The 22,608-nt window shown below is 46.4% G+C and overlaps 1 protein-coding gene across 1 annotated transcript in view; it reads right to left on the reverse strand.

Annotated features, from left to right (window-relative positions):
- CLPTM1L (CLPTM1 like) overlaps positions 1-22,608 on the reverse strand; it is a 938,124-nt gene that overhangs the window by 719,341 nt on the left and 196,175 nt on the right. Inside the window, exon 4 of the mRNA XM_069620583.1 lies at positions 17,936-18,081. Coding sequence (XP_069476684.1) covers positions 17,936-18,081 — 146 coding nt within the window. The remainder of the gene's footprint in view (positions 1-17,935; positions 18,082-22,608) is intronic.

A 22,608-nucleotide genomic window follows, 5' to 3' on the forward strand; every position in this document is an offset into this window, starting at 1 on the left:
TCTTCCAAAATCAACCTCAGGAGATGTGTGAATCCCACTAGCCTCATGAAGATACTCTTATGCATTCTTCATGCGAGAGTCCTCCAACATGAGTGCCTCAAGGTACTGATGGTGTCCCATATTGCAGTCCAAAGGGCCTTTCCTCATCAGAAGACTCCTCTGCCTCTTCATAAATTGAAGAACGAGAATTGAAAAAGTCTGAATGTGGCAGAGGATTATACATTTTTTCAACTGAAGTTGACATGCTTGCTGATACAGGAGCCGGAAAAGTGTAAATTGTCAACGTCGATGATTTTGACACCTCTGGCGTGGAGGAGGTCGACACTCGAGGCGTCTGCTTCTCCACCGAAATCGGCGCAGATGGCGATGACACACTTTTTGGTCCAGATGACACACTTTTTGGTCCAGACATAATGGTCTCCTTCGACGTCGATGTCGTAGTCTTTGAGACTTCTTCGACTCGAGCGATGGGATCGCACTCGAGGAGTTTTGGCGGCCGGGTCCGAAGACGCACGGCTCTTATGCTTCCGAGGTCTTTCGACTGGAGCATCGCCTTTAGGTGTTTGAGAGGAGCAAGGCCGTGTTCTCAAAGACCCTTAACATTCAGAGTCTAAACTTCTCCCACTGGGCCGGTGAACTGGATTTGGTGGGGCAAACGACCCTTTCGGGTGAACTAAACAAGGATGATGGAGACCTATGACGCCAATGCCTTGAAGTCTACGAATGGGGAGAACCACTTTGTGACCAAGAACGTTTGGATCTTTTACGACTAGAAGTTGTCCTCGACTCGTCAGACGTTTTTCATTTCGATGGAGTAGAAGGGGTCTTCTGGGGCTTGCCTGCTGCAAGCTTCCCTCTACGCTCCCTCAAAGCTTTGGCCGTCATAGACAGGCAACCCTCGCACTCCGAAGATGGATGATTTGACCACAAGCACCACAGGCAGATCCTGTGAGGGTCTGTCATGGAGGACATCCTAGCACTGCAGTCACGGCACTTCTTGAAGCCGGATCGAGGAGTGGACAACGCCGAAGACTAGGCCATTTCGAATCGAAACTTGAGATAAGATTAGAGTTTGAAGAAATTCAAAGAAGAGTTTTGCAAATATTCCTGTCAGGAACGAGGCGTTACGCATCCAAAGCTGAAAGCGCAGAAAAACAGAACTGAGGCCAAAGCCCCCTACTGAAAAAAGTTTTCAGAGGCAGCAAAGCTGAAATATTGGAAATATCAAAGAGAAGGAATACGTGGGAGGACACAATCCATGTGAAATGTATGTGAATGTAGGAGAAGGGAGTTTTTCATAAGTGGTAGGGTCAGTAAGGATAGTTTTTGGACAGCAGACTTATTTCTTTGGGACACTCACAACTGACACCCATAGCGATAGGAAAAGTTAGGCCTTAGAGTGTTACTTTAATAAAATATTGTACTCCATGCTACCCGAGAGTCTGTGCCCTCCTTCTGGCCTGCCATAATACCTTCAAACCCAGGATCTGGGTGCTGCTGAGCAGCAAAAGAAAAGGCGGCCCGAGGGCGAGCTCTGGCCCCAGCACAATCCTCATATCCTTCTACGTGCCTGTTTCTGGAACTTCACATGTGCACAGAAGCAGCAACTAGCCTCAGGCACCCAGTGACCAAACATTGTTCTGCTCAGTGAAGCAGAAGTGAAGAATTGGACCACCAAAGAGGCGGGCGATACTACGTGAGACCTGGCCCCAACAGACACTTTCGTGAATAAACGAGCCTCCGTTAACTGAGCCTGGCGCTGCAGTGGCCTGAGTTGGGGAGGGGCTGTGAGATCCTGCAGTCTGCAGCCGGAGTGCTCTCAGCACAATGTTGTTTCTGGGTGACAGCATGAGGCAGCATAATACCGGAGGAGCGCCGCATCGGAGTGGGCGGTCAGCTGCTGGAAACTGCATTGGTATTCCAGTGTGCTGAGACCGGCAGCCGGAGACTGTTTATAGTAATAAAAAAAAAAAAAAAAAAAAAAAAATCAAAAACAAAGGTCGAAAGTCAAAATATCAAAAAAAAAGTCACAAAATCACATTTCTTTTTTATTACGTTTTTTATACGAAAAGGGGGGTTCCCCCCCAAATCCCCCCTTTTTTTTGTGTTTACCTTTTTTTTTTACATGAGAGAGCCAAAAAGAAATAAATAAAAAAATAAATATTCGACTTTTTTTCTTTCGCCGTGTTTTCGATTTTTTTGTCTTTCGAAAAAAAAATAAGAAAAAAAAAAAATAAGAAATTGATATTTTGACTGCACACCGCCAGAGACTGCTTGCGGCTGCAGAGGAGCCACAGTAGTGCAGGGGCGGCTGCAATGCACCTGCCCACGCTGGAGACCCTGGGCCCACACATCACCCTCCACTCGATCCTGCTGCCGGTTACCTGCTGCCTCTTGCTACGTTAGTGAAGTGGAGCTGCTGGACCGTGATGGACCCAGGAGGACCACATTCCATTTGATCTTGCTGGCTGTGACATGCTGAAAGACGGTACAGCCTCATTACATTGGGAGAAACAGGAAAGCGCACTGCGCCAGCAGACCAACATATTGCAGAGGAAGGTGGCTGAGGCTCCCATCTGCCCTCGATGACAGACTGGTGCGCTGAGGAACAGCTGTACTTTGAGGTGCTGGCAGAGTCCACAGGTCAGACTGGGGTACCGTAAGGTCTGGTAAGGTAGGCCAAGGGTTGGAGGGCACAACAAGGCTCATCCAGCACTGGGGAAGGGGGATGTATCGCTAGCCCCTCTTTGCTGCCAGGGCACAGCCAGACCCCGGAAGTACAGTGCCCAAGAGGTGTGCCTAATAGGCGAGTTAAGAGGATAGAAATGGTGCAGAGGAGTACTGAGTAGCCTCAGAGCAACACTGGAACTTGAAACTATGATATATCTGAGGCCATCAGTATGGGGGGAGGATTTGGTGCATACAGCAACTGAAACAATCTGGGAGTGCGCCACAATGAGTGCATTTGTTTGTAGCATCCAGGAGCTGTGGCGGCCTGTACCCTGCTCCTGTACATCAGTTGACAGATGGTAGTGAATAGTAATAGGATTGGTCGGGGCCTGAAACCTGTGGAGTGGCGTTGGTGACACCCTGTAGGTAACCGGGGCCACACTAGTATAGCGGTGACCAGCCCCACGGCTGGCTCTGGGGTGACGCCGGGTGATCAACATCCTGCTGCGAGAACCTAATCCTGTGGTAGATACACTTGCATGAAGAGGCAGTGCTTACTCCCTCTGACTGAAAAGTGGTGATGGGAATAGACAGGTGGAGCAACATGACTAAAGGAGCCAGGAGGACTCCTTTGCAAGCAATTGTGCTCCAGGCCGCCGGAACAGGCAGGAACCTCCAGCACCTCGAATACTGAGACTTGAGATGACCAAATATTAACAGCAATGCAAAGCGGATTTATGGCGGTTAACGCCAAATTAGATGACATTGTAGCCACCATTGGGTCTCTAAAATCCAAGCTTGAAAAAGAAAGGGGTTGTTTCAACGAGGCAGAGCTCAGAATAAATATGGTTGAGGACACAGTGAGCCAGCATGACTGATATCGCAATACTAAAAGCCAAACTCATAAATATCTGAGGATAACAATCTACGTATTGTCGGGGTACCCGAGGTTGCATGCAGGGAACCCATGGAACCATTTATAGAAGACACCTTGAAAACTTTATTCGGCGAAGATCAGTTCTCCACACACTTTTTGGTTGAGCGTGCACAGCGTACTCTGGCCCAGATTCCTATACCAGGAGCCCCGTCAAGCACCATTATTGCAAAAATGATTAATTCTAGGAACAGAGACGGCATCCTAAGGCTATATAGAGAACGTGGGATGCTCCTCTACGAAGCTAATGAACATTCATATCTATCCCGACTTTGAGGACGGGGTCCAAGTGCAAAGAAGGTCATATGACTCGGTGAAGAGATTACTTAGAGCCAGACACATCCCATATGCTCTTATGTTCCCTGCAAAATTACACATTCAACATGGAGGAAGGGCACATTGTTTCCAAAATACTGCAGACGCCACAGCTTATATTGAGGCGTCGATCCCACTCCCCATACCGGAACGCTGGAGAGAACCTAATCAAGACTCAGAAAATAATGCCAAATCTGCCGTTTCTATAGCATATGCAGGCATGCAACATTTTTGTGATGTAGCCAGGGACGCGGTGGCTGGGCCAGCCTACTGAAGTCGGGCTACTCAATACGTACCTCACCAAATTTCAATGGTTACACAAGGGTGACAACATCAAGTTGGAATGGATGGTGAGGGTGGGGGGGGGGGGGAATTGAGCTGTTCAGGGGAAAGGTCTACATATAGGAATGAGAGATGGAGGCGGGTGGGGGGATGGAGAAAGGAAAAGGGGAGTTAAAAGGCTTTTAAAAAAACAGCAGCGGGCGGATAGTTGGACTTGGTTGGTGCAATGCCCCGATTAATTTATGTAAAGTGATGCTCCATTATTGTTCTTGGGTATAACTAAATGCTGAGTGAAGTGATTGGTTTAGTTTCATGGAACACCCGGGGTCTGAACAATCCCATTAAAGCCAAGAAGGTTATAGCATACCTGGATAGACACGCTCCTAAAATAACAATGCTGCAAGAAACACACGCATTAGGTCCAGTAAATGTTGGGTTTGCACCTAACTGTGGGCAACAGAGATATTACACAACCTACTTATCACAAGCTAGGGGAGTGCTAATCATGATACATCGATCGTTGTCATTTCAAGTAGAGGAGATGCATGCAGGTCCTGAAGGTCGATGTGTTATTGTTAGAGGGGTGCTATCAGGCGGAAGAGTAACGTTAGTAAACACCTAGATGATCCGGGGTTCTACTCTCAAGTGTCCGAGACATTGGTTAGAATGGGAGCCGCTCCCATTTCAGGGGGAGGCGACTTTAATACGATCTGGAATCTACATATGGACCGATCTAGAATCGCTCAGCGGGATTTGCTTGGCACAGCCAAAATGATCAAGCAAATAAGCCAACTGGGACTCAGACGTATGGAGGAACGAACACCCGAGTAGCCGAATATACATATTACTATATGGGCCATGATGCTATGTCACGGATTGATTTCTGGCTGCTCGCGGCAGGCTAGGCGTGGCAGCAGAATTTTGGCTCGTAACCTCTCCGATCACACCCCGGTGGTGATATCACTGTAGCTTGGTAATACACCACGGCCCAAACCCTTGTGGATAATGCCATGGGCCATGTTCACGGATAGTGCGCTGGTAGAAGATATGTGGGAGAAAATTGAAGGTTTCTTTTAGATAAATGAGGGGTCAGTTCCAACTTGCGCCATAATATGGGAGACCATTACAGCTTGTTTGAGGGGCACAATGATTTCAGTCACGATGGGGGTATTTAAGGCCACCAGGCAAGAGCTGACGGAGGTAGAATGCACACACTGCAGGTTAGAGAATGAATATGGCATAAAAAAAGATAAACCATTCCGTGGGGTGGTAAAAGGTAACTTGATTAACATCCCAGAATTAGATAACCAAGAGATACGCTATGTGGTCAAACCTGCCCTGGCACAGCGTTAGGTGAGGCGGATAGGTAGGCACGGACGCTTGCTGGCAAGAATAGTGAAAAGTGAGAACAGGATGGTGCCCATCACAGGAATTGAGCGAACAGCTGGGGAGATTTTGACAACCACTGAAGCCATCAATTATGAGTTTCTACGACACTATAGTAAGCGGTATGCTAATGCAGACACTTGTACGGAGGAAGAAATGGAATTATATTTACAAGGGATTCATCCCCCGGGTCTCCCCGCAGAGGTCAGGGCGATACTAGATGCTCCCATTACTACTGAAGAAGTAACCAACGCCGTCACTATGCTCGCTTCCAGTAAGGCTCCCGGACCTGATGGGACTGGTATAGAACTATACAAGACATACTGTGACATCCTGGGACCACGATTGGTGAGAGATCGGGAAGAGACATTAGCAACAGGGAAAATCCCATCCCACCACTCAAAGAGGCAGTTATCTCAGTGTTACTAAAACCATGCAGACCAACGAATGAAGATGCTTCCTACCGTCCATTGTCACTAATTAATACGGACGCTAAGATTTATGCTAAAGTACTAGCAAATAGACTCCTTCCACATATGACATATCTGGCACACTCGGACCAATCAGATTTTATCCCAACAAGATCCACTGCCCTTAACTTATGGCGCCTTTTTGGCATAATATTGCAGATTGATCAAAAGGCTCAAGTGGTGGCTGAATCTCTTGATATGGAGAAGGGTTTTGACTCTCTGTCTTGGAATTACCTGTTCGGGGTACTCAAGCAGTTTGGGGGGTTATTTTGTCAAATGCGCGAGACTCTTATATACAAACACGACAGCTAGAACACAGACTAACAGGGCTCTTTCTCAGGCTTTTACACTTGCTCAGGGAACATGACAGGGACGCCCATCATCTACGTTGTTGTTTGTGCTGGCACAACAGATGAGGGAACGCCATGCACATAGGGGGACCACCTCAAATTATTTCCTTGTATGCAGAGGATACTTAACTGGATATACGGAACCCAGAAGTGCACTTAGGACCAGTTACGGATGAAGTGGCTAGGTTGACTATTTACTAATTGGGAGCGGCCCCAACAGATCTCAGGGCAGTCATTTTGGATGATCGGTACACGATTTGCGCACATTTGATCTGGTTCGTACAACAGTGAAGGCATGGGCCAGAGTGTTCAAGTGCCTAGAAATATCAGCTCCGTATAGTAGCAAGATGTAAATGAAAAAGAAGAGGGATATGTAATGACAGTAATTGGGACGCATAGACCGTTCTGTGAATACCTAAGAACACCACCATTGGGGAATGGATAAAGAAGCAGTGCCATTGTAATACTGTTGTGGAAAGTAAACCAACACAGTATGAATCATTGTGTGAAGTAAAAGGGTCGTGGGGCCAGGGTCCAATCGGTCTACCTGTCTGGTTAAATAAAGGTTTAAAAAACTAAAACGAAACATAAAACAGGTTCTGCAATCAGTCGCACAATGGGGCTCGGGTCTGCAGCCAGCATGACAGTGTGGAAACACTATTCGCATCAAGTCTGCCGTCAGGGGGAGAGATGTTTTCAGAACCTTTCATAGATCTGAACATAAGGGAGGGTCAGGGCAAAGACGCTCTACTAGGGTGGTGGCCGATCATTAGAGATAGGGACACAGCCGACTGCTCAGTCAAAGTGATAGGAATCGATAGGAGCTATAGCGAATCACTGTGAAAATTGGATGCAGACAGTGTACAAAAAATAAATGGAAGTACTACGTTGATCACGAACGTCAGTAGATCGAAGCAGGATCTGCGTGGTTTTTCCATCACGGAAAAGTCTGACGGAAAAATGTGCATGAGAAATGTACGCACCTCAAAAGGTTCGTACATTTCCCATGCGAACATACACTGCAAACCACAATATACCCACACCCACACTTTCAACACACCCCCAACATAAACAAACCCTACTTACCTTTTCTTCACGCTGTGTCCCTGCGGCGCCAGTTCCCTTTCACTTCTGTGATCGGGAACCGGCACTGCAGGGTCCTTTTATTTTTATATATACATTTTTTTAATGGGCAGCTGCAGGGGTTTTCCCCGCAACCCCCGCTCACTATACTGTCCAGTATAGTGAGCAGGTTTGTTATTGGGACACCCCTGCAGCCCCCGTTTTGTATTTTCCCCTCGGGTGTGCAGCGAGGGTGTCCCCTCCAACCCCCGCTCACTATAATGTATAGTATGGTAAGCGGGGTGTTGCGGGGGACACCCCCGCAGGCTTTTTAAAAAAGAAAATGTTACTTACCTAAAATGCATGCCACTAAAGGTTCAAACTTTTGGTGTTCGAACCTTTGGTGGTTTTCAGACTTTTTGTATAGTCTGACTTTTTTTTCGGTCCTTTCTTTCAATACTTTGAAACAGTCACTGTGAGCTTGCACATGAAACACCACTAGAAAAAGGAGGAAGCACGCTCCTCTTATTAGTTCTGCAACTGTTGATCCCGTAGGTAGGTTGCACCTCTCCTAATGTCCTTATGACCGGCTAAATTAGCCCAAATACCCTGTGCCTCTCTGTCACTAGTCGGGGTTCTTGAAAGTTAGATAACTTTCTCCAAGAACTCCCTGGAAGAGCAAGGACACTCCCCAAACCACAAACTAATCTCTTTCGGAAAGGAATATTATGGAGCATGCTCCACAAAGCAACACTCCCTTGGACTGGCCACCAATTTCTTTTCAGTAGACTTCGCTGGGGCAGCTCTTTTGACAAAAACCATCATCCCCACTGAAGAGAAGGTATTTGCACTGTACAGTAAAAAAAAGAGTGCCTCCTTCTACGCAATTGGGCCCGCTAACAAAGACCTTGTATGTAAGATTGGTTCATTTTGACTGAAATCGAGAAGTTAATCAAAGATACCCTAGCCTCTATTTGATTTAGACTTGACAGGTGTACAGCGGACAGGCTCTTTAATTACATAACAGTACAGAGTAATACAGCGATCAGACTCGTCAGCAAGAGCATGGAAACAAGCAAGAAAGAAAAAAAAAAAAAGAGACAGACTTTTTGGTAGGGAATAGCTCGATTTGCATTTTGGCTGTCCCCTTACATAAATAGTACAGCTGGGAGAAACGTTATGCAATGGAAGACTACCCCAGTCAAACCCAAATGGTTATGATTCATGCAAGGCTTTTTCTTCGATCGCTTCAGTGTTTGGAAAGAAAAAGATCACCAGACACATCTAATCTGCTCATAACCAAGCTGCATAGCTCTCAGTTGCGGCATTCCGGGGCATGTAGCGGTCGTCCCTGTTTGACATGGGAGTCCAGAGTGCCATTTGCTGAATTTGTGGATGCCCAGAGTAAGTCACAGACACCCACTCCCTGTAATATTTAACACTCATGTTTTATATGATGCAATGACAGTGTACATAGTTAACATTGGTGGTGCCTCTTGGTGAAGTCGAACTGCTGCAGAGACTTGCAATTGCACAAAGGGAGAAAAATGGCCTTACACAGGTAGCGCCATCAGACAAGGTTGATTGCGAAAGGCAGAAAGCAGGCTGGCAAGAATTTGCAGGACAACCGTGAAGGAAACTTGCAAGAAGAACACAAGCAGATTGGAGGCAGCGGCAGACAGAGGGAACCACTGGAAGAAACAGGGATGGCCAGGGGAATGAGAGGAGAAGAATGGGGCACACAAATATGGCATTGGTGCTGAGACACAGACTGACAGAGGTAACAATGTAACACTGGGTCCGGCAATCGCGCAGCGTTTAGGTAGGAGAAAAACTCTGGACAGAAACCCATGGAAAATAGTTGACAATGCATGTGTGAGTGCACCCTTTCTATACTTTAATGCCCAGTGGGAATGAGCCTGTGCTTAGTTGGTTTAGGGTTCCCCAATGCACCCATAATCTAGGCATGCACACTGCATGCATAATGGAAGCCCCGAGGTCTGCAGTTCCCACCCTGGACCCAGATCCTTATGGCTCTGGCATTGCATCCATGGAGCTTCAGGGGATCATGTTGAGCAGTTCCTCCCCGCAAACTCAAGTGTGGGTACACCCTGCAGCCATAAGGTAAGCCCCACACCAGTGGGCTTCACTACCACACTGCTTGCCCCACTTGAAGATTCACAGAGCACCTGATTTTAAAGAAAAACCATTACAAAATGTCTCAGTAAACAAGGCGCAGGAATACGAGTAGCTAATTGCCCAGTTCAGACTCCGGGGTAATTTCCCTTGCAGTCAAGGAGATAAAACAGGTGTTCATGGCTTATCCATGAATCGCAAAAGTCATTGACTTTGCATTCCACATCCCAAGATATCCAAATAGGGGCAGATTTAGGAGCGGATTAATCATAGTTGTCTGTAATATAGCACTTCAGAAGTTATGCATGAAAGATTGGATGTGTGTGCCACAATGTGGGCAAATGAAGGTGAAAGGCCACATAAACCAACTGTTGGTTAATGCGGACAGTCCCAAAGAGGGAAGAGCAAGTGCCCTAAAGTTGGGCAATAGACACCTGCGCATGCACAATGTGGCACCCACGTTTGCAATTCCAGTGCTCGAGACTGATCCTCTGGCATTTCCTCCACTAAGCTTCGGGAGACAATGTTGCCCTGTCCCCAGCCTGCAGTCGCCAGCAGAGGTATACCGGTCAGCTAGAAGATGAGACTTGCTGGAGCGCACAAGGCCAAGAGCCAGCACAGGCGAGGCTTCATAACAGCCATTTTGCAACCTCTTGATTGCACTCACTCTGCATATTATCCGGGTAATTTATCAAATCCGAATTCTTCCATGTTTTTCTTTGTTGATCACCTTTTCTTTAAATATATTATTACTAGCAAAAGTACGCGTTCTACAAACAGGTTCTGTAGACAGACAGGATAACACTCATCAATTGTTGAAAATGCATGATCCTGTAGTGAAGGTCATTGTTCCACCTCGCCCTGGCATGATGCAGTTCGTTGCTGTCCCTTGCAGTGCAAATTCCTCACAAACCACCCATCCTAGGGCCTTGAAACGTGGTTTTTGAGGTTCGATAGGGACCTTGAGTTTTGCTCCTCGTGTCGGTACCTTAGGAATCAAAATTTGTTTCTCTTCCAAGTGAACATGGCAGACACCATCTAGCAAAAAACTTCTGCAAAAGTAATTCACCTGCTGCGGCAATAATGTGGAAACGTCTGGAAGGCTACCCTGCCTTCACCTTCGCCTCTCAGGTCCATTCACCTTGAATACATTTTTGTTTCCCTTCCCGGTGAACATGGTTTACGGCTTCATCAGCAGGCCACAAACTCAATTTTAAATGTTGCTGAAATCCGGGCAAAGGGTGGTGTGTCGAAATGTCATGTATTGTCTGGAGGATCCTTACAGGTAACTATGCAAAATGTGGTGCAGATTGGTGAAACGGTGTGAAATTGTATAAGCAACAGCGCTTCACCAAGCCACAAACCCACCAACAAATTTTGACTTGTGCTGAAAACCGAGGCGGGGATGGGGTATCCAAATGTCATGTTGTCAGTATTGTCTGAGGATCCTTAGAGGCAACTATGCAGATTTGGTGCAGATTGGTCAAACGGGGTGTATAAGGAACAACGCTTTGCCAAGCTATGAACCCACAAATCCCACCACAAACTAATTTTGATATATATATATGGGATACATTACTCACCCTAATCGTATTTCTGATGCTTGTATCTGCTTAGATTCACATGCTGTGCATAGGCCGGCATCTAGTGGAAGCTGCAGAGTATTACAGTTTGTTTTTCGAAACTCGAAAATGGGCGTCGACACAGGGCGTGCCAGTAATACTATCCCTAGTGTGGCGTCCACTGTACCCAAGAGCCCTCACGCGTCTAGGATCCTCAGATTGTATTTTTTCTGACATGAGGTAGCATGAGGAGTAGCGTGAGTACAGATAATCCAAACAGATAGACAGAAGGTAAGACTACAAGCAATCATGCGCCTTCTCTCGGAGGGGAGGAAGGGTGGGTCGCATGTGAATCTAAGCAGATACAAGCATGAGAAATACGATTACGTTGAGTAATGTATCCCTTCTGAGGCTTGTGGAATCTGCTTAGATCACATGCTGTGCATAGATTAGCTAGCAGTACCAGAAAAAGGAGGTGGGATGTGAGAAGGGTCATGAGCAAATAAGTGTCTTAGAACCGCTTGTCCCACTTGTGTATCTGCCTTGGAATGGGTGTCAATGCAGTAATGCTGAGTAAAAGTGTGAATAGAGCTCCAAGTAACTGCTTTGCAAATGGTGCCAAGGGGTACATTTGCAATGAAAGCCAGAGTGGCCCCAATGCCTCTAGTAGAGTGGGCCCTTGGCGTAAAAGGCAGAGTCTTTTCAGAGAGTAACACAGCTGGATACAGTTAATAATCCACTTCGAGATGGCACCTTTAGAGACGCGAACCCCCTCTCTGCCTGTAGCTACGGAGACAAACAGTTGATCTGTTTTCCTTAGCGGTCTGGTTTTATTTACATAGTAGAGGACCGCCCTACGCACATCTAGGGTGTGTAGTTTCACCTCAGCCGAGCTTTGCGGGTTCTGGAAGAAAGCCGGAAGCTCGATGGACTGGTTTACATGGAATTTTGATATTAATTTAGGCGAGAACCTAGGGTGTGTGCGTAAAACCAGTTTGTCTTTATGGATAGTAAAGAAGGGATCCTGCACTGACAGAGCCTGAATTTCACTGACCCTTCTTATAGAAGTAATAGCTACTAAGAAGGCCGTTTTATAAGTCAGGTGTTTGAGACTGCTTTTATGCATGGGTTCGAAAGGGGGGCCCATGAGCTTGGCTAGCACCACATTAAGGTCCCACCCTGGTGGTGGGTTTGAAATAGGAGGGTGAAGTCTCTTTACTCCTTCCATGAAGGCTTTAACTACTGGTACTTTCCACCACGAAACCTTGCTATGGGAAGTGGTGTAAGCTGAGAGGGCTGCCAGGTGTACTTTCAGTGAGTTAAAAACCAATTCTGCATCTAGCAGGTGGAGCATGTATGTAACAATGGTGTCCAGTCATAATTTCGAAAACATAATTTCGAAAGTAAAAAAAGTCGAATCAAAAATGTCGAAAAAAAAAATGTTGAATTGTTTTTTTTTTCGATATTTTTTTTGGCTCTAGTTTCTGTGAAAAAAATAGGTAAAAATAAAAAAAGGGGGGGTTGGGGGGAACCCCCCCATTTCGAAAAAAAAACGTCATTAAAAAAAATTCGACATTTTTTTTTCGACATTTTGACTTTCGAATATTTTGTATTCGAAATTATGTCTATGAACCATGTAACAATAGTGGAAGGAGTGCAATCAACTGGGTTGATTTGTCTACTCTGGCACCAGATAACGAACCTCTTCCACTTGTCAAAGTAACAGTGCCTTGTGTTTGGTTTCCTAGATTCTTTTAGGATGTCCATACACCTCTGTGGTAAATTGAGGTGTCCAAACTCTATGACCTCAGGAGCCATGCTGCCAGGTTCATTGAGTTGGGTTGCTGGTGCACTGTTTGACCTTGGTGCTGGGACAGTAGGTTGTACCATGCTTGAAGTTTGATGGGCTCGCACACCGCCATCCTTCGTAGGTGTGGGAACCACGGTTGTCTTGCCCACATGGGAGCAACTAGGACGAGCGTCATCGACTCCCTGTTCATCTTGTTCACCACTTTCCTGATGAGAGGAGTTGGTGGAAAAGCGTACGCAAACATCCCTGACCAGTTCATCCACAGGGCGTTCCCCTGGGAGTCTGGTTGGGGGAACCTGGATGCAAATCCTGGGCATTGTCTGTTTTCGCTTGTGGCGAATAAGTCTATAGTGGGGAAACCCCACTGAGAGAAGAGATCTTCTACGACCTCTCTGTGAAGAACCCATTCGTGTTCCTCTGGGAGGGAGTCTCTGCTCAGAGCATCCGCTAGGGAATTGAGCTCCCCTGGAACATGTTGTGATGACAGGAAGATGTTCCGTCTGAGCGCCCATATCCAGATTTTCTGGGCAAGCTTGGACAGATTTGGCGAGCGAGTCCCTCCTTGCTTGTTCAGGTAGAACATGGCTGTAGTGCTGTCCGTCCGGATTTGCACTGACAGGTTTAGTTGGTGGGGCTCGAACGCCTGAAGCGCTCTGAATACTGCCAGAAGCTCTAGCAGGTTGATGTGGTTCTTGGCCACTGAGTGAGACCAGAGACCCTGAGCTGTGTGGTTGAGATGGTGAGCTCCCCACCCCGTCAGACATGCATCTGTAGTGACTACTGCCTGTACTTCGGGATCGTAAAAGGGTTTCCCTTGTGCAAGATTTTCTCTTGTCCACCAGTGAAGGCTTTGTACCAGTGTTGGCGAAACAACCACTAGATCGTCCCACTGACCACTTGCCTGAGACCACTGTTTCGCCAACCATTCCTGCATGGGACGCATGCGCAGGCGCGCGTGGGGGACCAGGTAAATGCATGACGCCATCATGCCCAGTAAACGCATTGCTTTGCATACCGTTATTCGTTGACCGGACTGATAATGCAGAATTTGCAGTAGTATATTCTGAATTCTTTCTTCTGAAGGAAAGGTCAACCCCTCCTGGGCATCCAGGATTGCTCCTAGGAATAGTTTTGAGGTGCTTGGCACCAGGCTTGACTTCTTCTCGTTGATTGAGAAGCCTAACTCGTGGAGGAGGTCGATAGTCCTTTGAATGCTTGTCCTGCAAATTCCTGGGGTTTCCCCCGTTATGAGCCAGTCGTCCAGATAAGGGTACACTGGGATTGCCACCCTGCGTAGGTGTACAGCCGCCACCGCCAGTACCTTGGTGAATACCCTTGGTGCTGAAGCTATCCCGAAGGGCAGTACCTTGAATTGGTAGTGCCGACTGTCCACCTTGAAGCGCAAGTACTTTCTGTGCGCTGGGAACATGGAAATATGAAAGTAAGCATCTTTCATATCCAAGGTTGCTATGTAATCCCCCTTTTTTAGGAGGGGGATTACCTCTTGTAGCGTGGTCATACGAAATTTTTGGGGCTTGACATACTTGTTGGCAGGCCGTAAGTCCAATACTGGGCGCATTGTCAAGTCTTTCTTTGGCACAAGGAAGTAAGTTGAATAAATACCCTTGTTTACCTGGTGTCCCGGGACAAGTTCTATCGCGTCCTTTTGTAGAAGAATGGCGATCTCCTCGAGGAGAATCTTCTGATGTTCTAAGGAGTGTACTCTTTGTCGTGGAGGATGGTTCCGGGGACGCTGCAGTAGTTCTATACAGTACCCTGTGGATACTGTTGACAGCACCCATCTGTCTGATGTGATCCCTTCCCAAGCCTGGGTGAAGTTTGAAATGCGTCCCCCTACTGGGGTTGCGTGAGAAGGGACCCTGAACTGAGCGTCACTGCTTTGGTGGAGGCGTGCCGCCTCCCTTGCTGGGGCTGCCTCTGCCTTTACCACGACCTCTCCTATTACCTCTGTCGTAACCCTGGGTAGACTGTTGGTTGTTGTTCCACTGTGTACCCTGCCCCTGGGAATAGTTAGATCCTCTCTGGGAATTTTGGCCGCGTGGGCGACGAAAATTACTATTCCCTCTCTGGTTAGGGGGTTTATTGGTTAACTGACCAAGGGATTTGAGTGTCTCGTATTCGTCCTGGGCATTTTTCAGCGCGTCTTCGACCGCCTTACCAAACAACAGATCGGCTTCCACCGGTTTGTCTAACAATGATGCCCGTGTTTCTGCCTTAAAACCAGACTGCCGTAACCACACATGTCTCTTGATAACAGTACCTTCTGCTATCAATCTGCCTGCGTTGTCCGCGGCGTCGAAGGTTGCTTTCAAAATGCAACCAGACACGGCTCTACCCTCTGCGGAAATCCGAGCTAATTGGCCCTTTAACGTTCAGGAGCAGAGGCTATGAGAGCCGCGACTTCTTCCCACTGATGGCAGTTGTAGCTGGCCAACAGGGTGGTGGAGTTAGCAATCCTTGCTTGATAGGCGGACGTTGAGGCTACCTTCCTGCCGAAACCGTATAGTTTTTTGCTCTCCTTGTCGGGAGGAGCTTCTGACGAAGACAAGCGTGTCCCAGCCCTCTTACGAGTGTTGGTGACAACTAGGGAGTCTGGCTTCAGATGTCCTCTTCTATAGAGAGGGTCAGACTGAGCTGCCCTGAAAATGTTTTCATCCCTGGGATGGACTGCTCTGGTGAGGTGTGGGTTCACCAGGGACGGATGTATTCTCTGCTGAATGGATTTAAGGATAGGTATGGTCTGGGCAACAGGCCTCCTTTCTCCCACTAACTCTTCTGCGAAGTACCTTTCCTCCTGTACACCGTGGGTGTCAATGTGAAAATGTTCTGCTGCGCGAGCGAGAACCTCATTTAGGAGGGGTTGGTTATCGACCGGGGAGTCGGTAACCGGGGCTTCGTTCTCTACCGGGGAATCTACTCTGTATGTTTCCGGGTCATCCTCTTCTTCCTCCTGGTCCTCATCATCCCCATAGTAGGCTGTCCCGGTTTGCTCTTCTATCAACCCAAAATCTTGGTCTTCAAAAAAGGAAGCCTCTCCTTGGTACCGTGAGTATGGTCTTGCGTAAGGTTGTACCTCGAAGGGTTCGGACCTTATTGGAGTTTCAAACCGGGCCTTCTTACTCAGGGGGATAGGATCAGTAGAGCCCGAGGGTGTGGCCCCTTGTGGATCATACGAGAGGAAATGTTCTGGATTTTTATCATAAAAATCAGCCAAAGAAGACATTCTTGACATGACCCTATCTATGTCTTCACTGGACCATTTTTTGGAACTGGGAATGACTCTCTCAGCAAGTCTATAGGATTTATCTTGAGTAGCTTTGCTGGTTGTGGACCTATCAGCAGACCTGGGTTTGTCTGTCTGTTTAGGGGGGGTGGAGTGTTTCACAGGTGTGGAAGAATGTACAGGTAGTTTCTTCTGCTGTTTTGCCACCTCCCCGTGCGTAGAAAAATGTTTTCCCTGTCCCTTAGTGGCTCCAGAGTTTTTCGACGCCTGGCGTCGAGGATCGGGAGAGGTGTCCCTGTCCTTCGAGCGTGGGGCCTCGCTGGCTTTAATTGCGGGCTCCGACTCCTAGAGCGCGGCCTGGGGGTGGAAGTCGTCTTCGTCCTCCGACGATCGAACTTCTGTTAGCCTAGGGAGCAAGGCACTCTTGGCAAGAGTGGATGATTGCCTGGAGTCATGCGGCGATCTTGATCGCCCAGAGGACACCGAATCGGACCGTTCTGTCTGTGCCTCTTTCCGAGAACTCAACGTCGTCGAGTCTCGGTTGGACTTAGTGTGTTTAGTGTGTGTAGTATGTGAAGCGCTTGTGTCGCCGGGGGTCTTCCCCATAGCCGCCCTGCCGGATGACCTTCCGAGGTCGGGGACCTGCGCTCGGCTGTCTTTCTACGCCGTAATGCCCTCGCCGTCCGAAAGTACGGCGTCGCTGCCATCGCTGAAGACGCCCTCCGCTGCCATGGCCGCCTGCCTGGCGTGGTGGGCCCAACGCTTCGTCGAACGGTCCTTAAGTGTCTTAGGTTTAAACCTACTACACGCTCTGCAGTTCGCTTCGGGGTGGTCCCTCGGCAAGCAGAGATTGCACGTGGCGTGCCTGTCGACCCAAGGGTATTTGCGATTGCACTTGGGGCAGAATTGAAAAGGGGTACCCTCCATACGCACCTTGAGGCAGCGGGCTGTAAGTGTAGGAAATGTATAAGGTGTACCTATATATCAAGAGTGTAGAGTATGTACCACCCCGCACTCTCCCTACTTGCAGGGCCGAGGCCAGCGGCCTACCAGGCCCGGGCCGAGGCCAGCGGCCTTCCGAGGCTCAAATCCGTCGTGCAGCAGCCGACGGTCGATTTCTTCTCCAGCCGGCGTCGAGTGTCGAAGTTAGACGTTGGGGTGGGAAAGGATGTCAATAGATTATTATTTTAAATTCTAGCAAATGTATGGCTAAGGCCAGGGGACTCCGCAAAATGCTTCCGACCAGTATGGCGGAAAAAAACAATCTGAGGATCCTAGACGCGTGAGGGATCTTGGGTACAGTGGACGTCACACTAGGGATAGTATTACTGGCACGCCCTGTGTCGACGCCCATTTTCGAGTTTCGAAAAACAAACTGTAATACTCCGCAGCTTCCACTAGATGTCGGCCTATGCACAGCATGTGATCTAAGCAGATTCCACAAGCCTCAGAAATAATATATATATATATATATATATATATATATATATATATATATATATATACATATATATATATATATACACATATACACATAGATAGATATTGCATTCTGCCATTCAACATCTGGATTCCTCCTTTCAATTTGGTCAAGTCCTTAAAGATATGACAAGGTTTTCTGTTAAATGCATTCATTAACTCTGTATCAGCATCAGTCAATCATTCTCAATAGAAAACCCTGTTAAATACCATTTTTAAATAGGAAAATACTCACATTTTCATATATCGGTGTACATCCGAAGGTAGAGAGGAGCCATCAAAAATGAAATCTTCAACCATAACATTTAAGGTCAACTTTGATCTCCAGTGGGAAACGGGCTCATCCAGTGCATTTGCATCTTTCTTTTCGGACTCAATTTGCTTCAGTAATAAAAAGAGAAAACAATTTCACACACTGGAACATCGCCAATATCACATTGATGGTACTGCTCTTCAATTCAGTTTGTGTAAAAATGCCACTTATTTTATGTACTAATCTGATCAATTCACATTTTAAAGCAGAGTGGTACTACAGCAAAAGGCTCGTGTGATAAACACGCTTTGGTTTTGGAACTCGGGGATCTCAATTCATCTTGTATATTTATTTGTATGTGTTTATAAAGGGTTGGTATGGCCTTTCTATTACTTTGAGGTGCAAGTAACCGAACAAGATGAACAACTGTTAAGCAGAGACGGCCGTTTGCTACTAGACTGGCCTAACACACACACAAGCCGCAACTGAATGCTTCACAGTTGAGTAAAATACTGAAAAAAGTTTTGTGTGAATACTCAAAAATAATTAGCAGTAAGGCAGCATTTAGACAGGACCAAGTGACCAGGTGAGAATGCATTAATCGACCATTAGAAAAGTGAACAGGTTTGCCGAGCTCACATTGTTTGTTATTAAATAGAACAATTTTGTTTGTTTAGATCATAAGCGCGCAAAGCCATAACCTTGAGCCAAAAGCACTGTTGCTGCCAAAACCCCAGTCAAATGTTTTGTTCCAGAACACTGCACTGATGGCTATTTGTGAGAGGGCCATTTTGGATGAAAAAATTGTAATGTTACTGTGAAGCTTTGAAGGGATGCTGAACGATGGATGATGGAACTGGAAGTTAGAAGATTATTTGGTTCTACATTCTTGGGTGCGTGGTGAAAGATCCAAGAGTTATTTGGGAAGAGACTGGAGAAGGAGCTGAGGGTGGGGGCGTTATACTTGAAGATACTAGCTGTAGTTCAATAAATGAGTGTTAAACATAGCACGTATACCTGTTCTTATTCATAATAACTGGATGTATGGAGTGTTGAGAGCCCGGTATTTTACCCAACGCAGTTTGAAGATGTAGTGTTGGTGGTGGGCACTTGTTCCTGTACATAGATTTTACTTGTAACTTAAGACGTCAATTATTAAAACATCTTGCCTAGAGACATATTGTAGTGTCAGCTATTGTACTTGACAATATCTGAATTTCAATTTTGCTGAGGTGGAGGGAGCAGGCATCCAAAACAACTACTGAAAAGAGGCATTAAAGAGTATTATAAAATGGAAGAGAAGCCTCAAAATAGGTTCCACTAACCCAAATAGAATCAGATTTCAGTTTGGAAGCAAATCACACTTGGCGAATTCCAATGGATGGGATATTTCTTCTCTGTGAAAGATAGTGAGCTAAATACTCTGGGTAAGTCTCTCGTAACCAGAACTAATGTCTGGCAGAGGGACTCCCAGGAACCCCCTTGTTATTTTGCATATTTAAGTAACTTTGGGTCTCACCCTAAGTTACTAGGGGAATCCAGACCGTGGACCCCTTGCTCACTATTCTTAGAGAGGCACAGCTCCACCCTACTGACGAGGTCCAACCAGACCGAAACACGTGTCTGGGGTTGCTGTTGGTACTCTTGTTCAGAGGAGAATTGCCTAGCATTTCGGTGCTGGACTGCCCCAGGGCAGGACAAAGACTGATATGTTTGGGATATTTCTTCTCTCTGAAAGATAGTGAGCTAAAGACTCTGGGTAAGTCTCTTGTAACCAGGACTAATGTCTGGCAGAGGGACTCCTAGGACCCCCCTTATTATTTTGAATTCCAATGTATGCCTTGGAAGCAATTAAGACATTTTGCAACTTCTGTGGGAACTTTGCATATACCAGAACTTTGCCCCGAAGAAGTGTACATCTTTTCTTGGGTGGAGGAAACAAAATAAAGTATGCATAAGTTAAGATCCTAATACAAATGAACAAATGTTAAATACAAACCCGATAAATCAGAGAGAGAGGTTGAAAAATACGATGAGGTGTTCACAGAGTCTGTGGGAAAGCTTAAAGTATTTGTTCATCAAATTATATTGTGAGGGAAGTGTGCCTGTGGCTGCCAAGTTGCCTCCAGTTCCTGTGTTTTTTAAGGGAAAAGGTGAAAGTTGAGCTGAATAGGCTGTGAAAAGAAGGAATAACAGAGCAGGTGTGGTTGAGTGGGCGTCACCCATGGTAGTAGCACAACAGCCTAGTGGAGATGTGTGGATCTAGAACAGTTGAACAGATGTGTGGTGGTAGAGTGCCATCCCCTGCCCAATGTGGCTGGGATACTATGTCCAGTGGGCAGTGGAAAGATTTTCACGAAACTCAACCTGGCTTTCACATACCATCAGATAGTGTTACACCCGGCATCCAGATCTTTGACAGCGTTCGTAACGCATGAGGGGGGGGTATTCAGTTTTAAACAACTGACGCTTGGATTAGTATCCGAATAATCTGTGCTTCAAAAGGCGGTGTACAAGTTGTTTAATGAGGTCGGGAACATGCACAGTTTCCAAGACGACATAGTGGTGTGTGAGTACACGATTGAGGAACATGATATTGAATAGGGTTTTAGAGATACTACAGGAATGTGGTTGACGTTAAAAAGGGAGAAGTGTTTTTTACAAAAGGAGGTTTTGGAATCCTTAGGACACGAGATATCCAAAAAAGGTGTAAATCTAAGAAGGGAAATAGTGGTTGAGATGAGAAAAGCAGAGGCACCTCACTCAAAGGCCGAACTAAGGTAATTTCTCAGAAGGGTGGAGCTTCATCAGAAGTTTATTAAACATTTTGCAGAGAGAACACGTGAGAAGAGGCACATGTTAAAAGGAGGGTGTGGAGTTTGTGTGGAGTGCAGCTTGTGAATAAGAGTCTCAGTGTAAAGAGTGAAATAGTGAAATAGATGGGTCTGCAGCACTAGGAAAGTTTAATAGACGTCTAAAAATAATCATTACAGTGAATGCTAGTGACATGGGATTACATCACAAATACACTCCACAGGTGTGGAACTTGTCATTGCTCATGCGCCTAGAGTTTTAATGGGCCCTAATAGGAGCTCCTCAGTAGTTGAAAAGGAGTCTCTTGTATGTCACTTGGGAGTGGACAGATTTCCAACTTTTGTATGGGGAATCTAATTTTATCCTATTGAAATACCATATACCGTTGAAAGAGATATTATAAAGGATTGGATGAAGTAGCTTGCAGAATAGTTAGTTGGGTAGTGAGAATGAAATGTCATACTTTTGAAGTCTAAGTGTTGCCTGGGAGAGAGAACAGCTTTGCAGATAATTTGTCCAGATTTCCAGGGTAAATGGAAGACGGAAAGGGCGAGTGGATAAAACAGGTGTTTGGGATGCATGATGGAGTAATTGTGCATTCATAATGGGTAAAAAGTGGTGCAAGAGGGCGAACGTATTAAAGATGCAATTAATTTCTTAGACCACATAGTCCTCTAAAGAGGGACCATAGGCATAGGTGGAGAGCTGAGAAGTTATTGGGAGGTCAAGGACGAATTGAGTGTGGAAGCAGAGTTCTTGTATAGGTCGGACTCGTTGTGGCTCATATCAGTTTAAGGGACAAGTTGACTGAAGTGGCTCACAGGGGCCATATCGAGATTGCAAGAATAAAAGTGGTGTTGAGATGGTTATTGGTGGCCAGGTGTTAATGCGGTGGTGGAAAGAAGACAAACTGTATAGAATGTGAGAATGCAGATAAAGGATTAAAAGTGAAAGCATGTCAAAAGTTAATTACAGACACCTTGTGTGGGGTGCTTGAAGATGCATTGATGGATATAATGGGACCTGTGTTCATTGAAGTGGCCATGGACAATTCATTGTGGTGCTGATAGAACTGTTGTTGAGGCGACAAAGGCAGAAATAATTGTTGAGTTCCAAAAGGAGGTTTTTAGTCATGAAGGATACCATAGTAGTGTTCTCACTGCCAATGGGACTCAGTTTGGGAGAAGAGTGATGGAAGGGTATCTGTTGCAATAAGTGATAAAACATAAAAGGACTGCTCTATATCATCCAGAAACAAATGGGGCAGTAGGGATGGTGAATAGCAGCATAATCCGAGGCCATATGGATGGACAATATGCGTTGGAGGAAGAAAAGGGAGGTGGTGGAAGAGATTCCAGCATTGAGGTTGTCCCCTCACGGAGTGACGAGGGTAACACCATTTGAAGTGATGAGAGGGAGAAGATACATTCGAGTATGTCCTGCGTGGACGGCAAGGGCGAAAAGCATAAAGTTGGGTATGGGTGCAATACAAACGAGAGAGGAAGAGGGAAAACGGAACGTGAAAGGTAAGAGTCGATATAAGAAAAATGCTGAGGACATGGAAATGTTTGGGGGAGATTGGACATGAATCCGGAAGGCCGTGGTGAAAAGAAAAGGTGAGATATTGTGGAGTGATCCTGTGAGAGTATAGTATGTGCTGAAGGGAGCCGTGAGAGTTGACAGGTGTCGCGTATGAATCAAGTTATTAAGTGCTACGGAGATGTATCAGTTTTATGCTTAATCCCATCGCCTAGTGAGACACCCAACACTTTTTGCTGGAATTCAGGAACTTTTTCTTTCAATCCTGAATCAGAGGAGCCTTTTCTCCCCTCATTCATTCT

Source organism: Ambystoma mexicanum, chromosome 5q (genome assembly GCF_040938575.1).
Source record: "Ambystoma mexicanum isolate Mex_15411 chromosome 5q, UKY_AmexF1_1, whole genome shotgun sequence".
NCBI lineage: Eukaryota > Metazoa > Chordata > Amphibia > Caudata > Ambystomatidae > Ambystoma > Ambystoma mexicanum.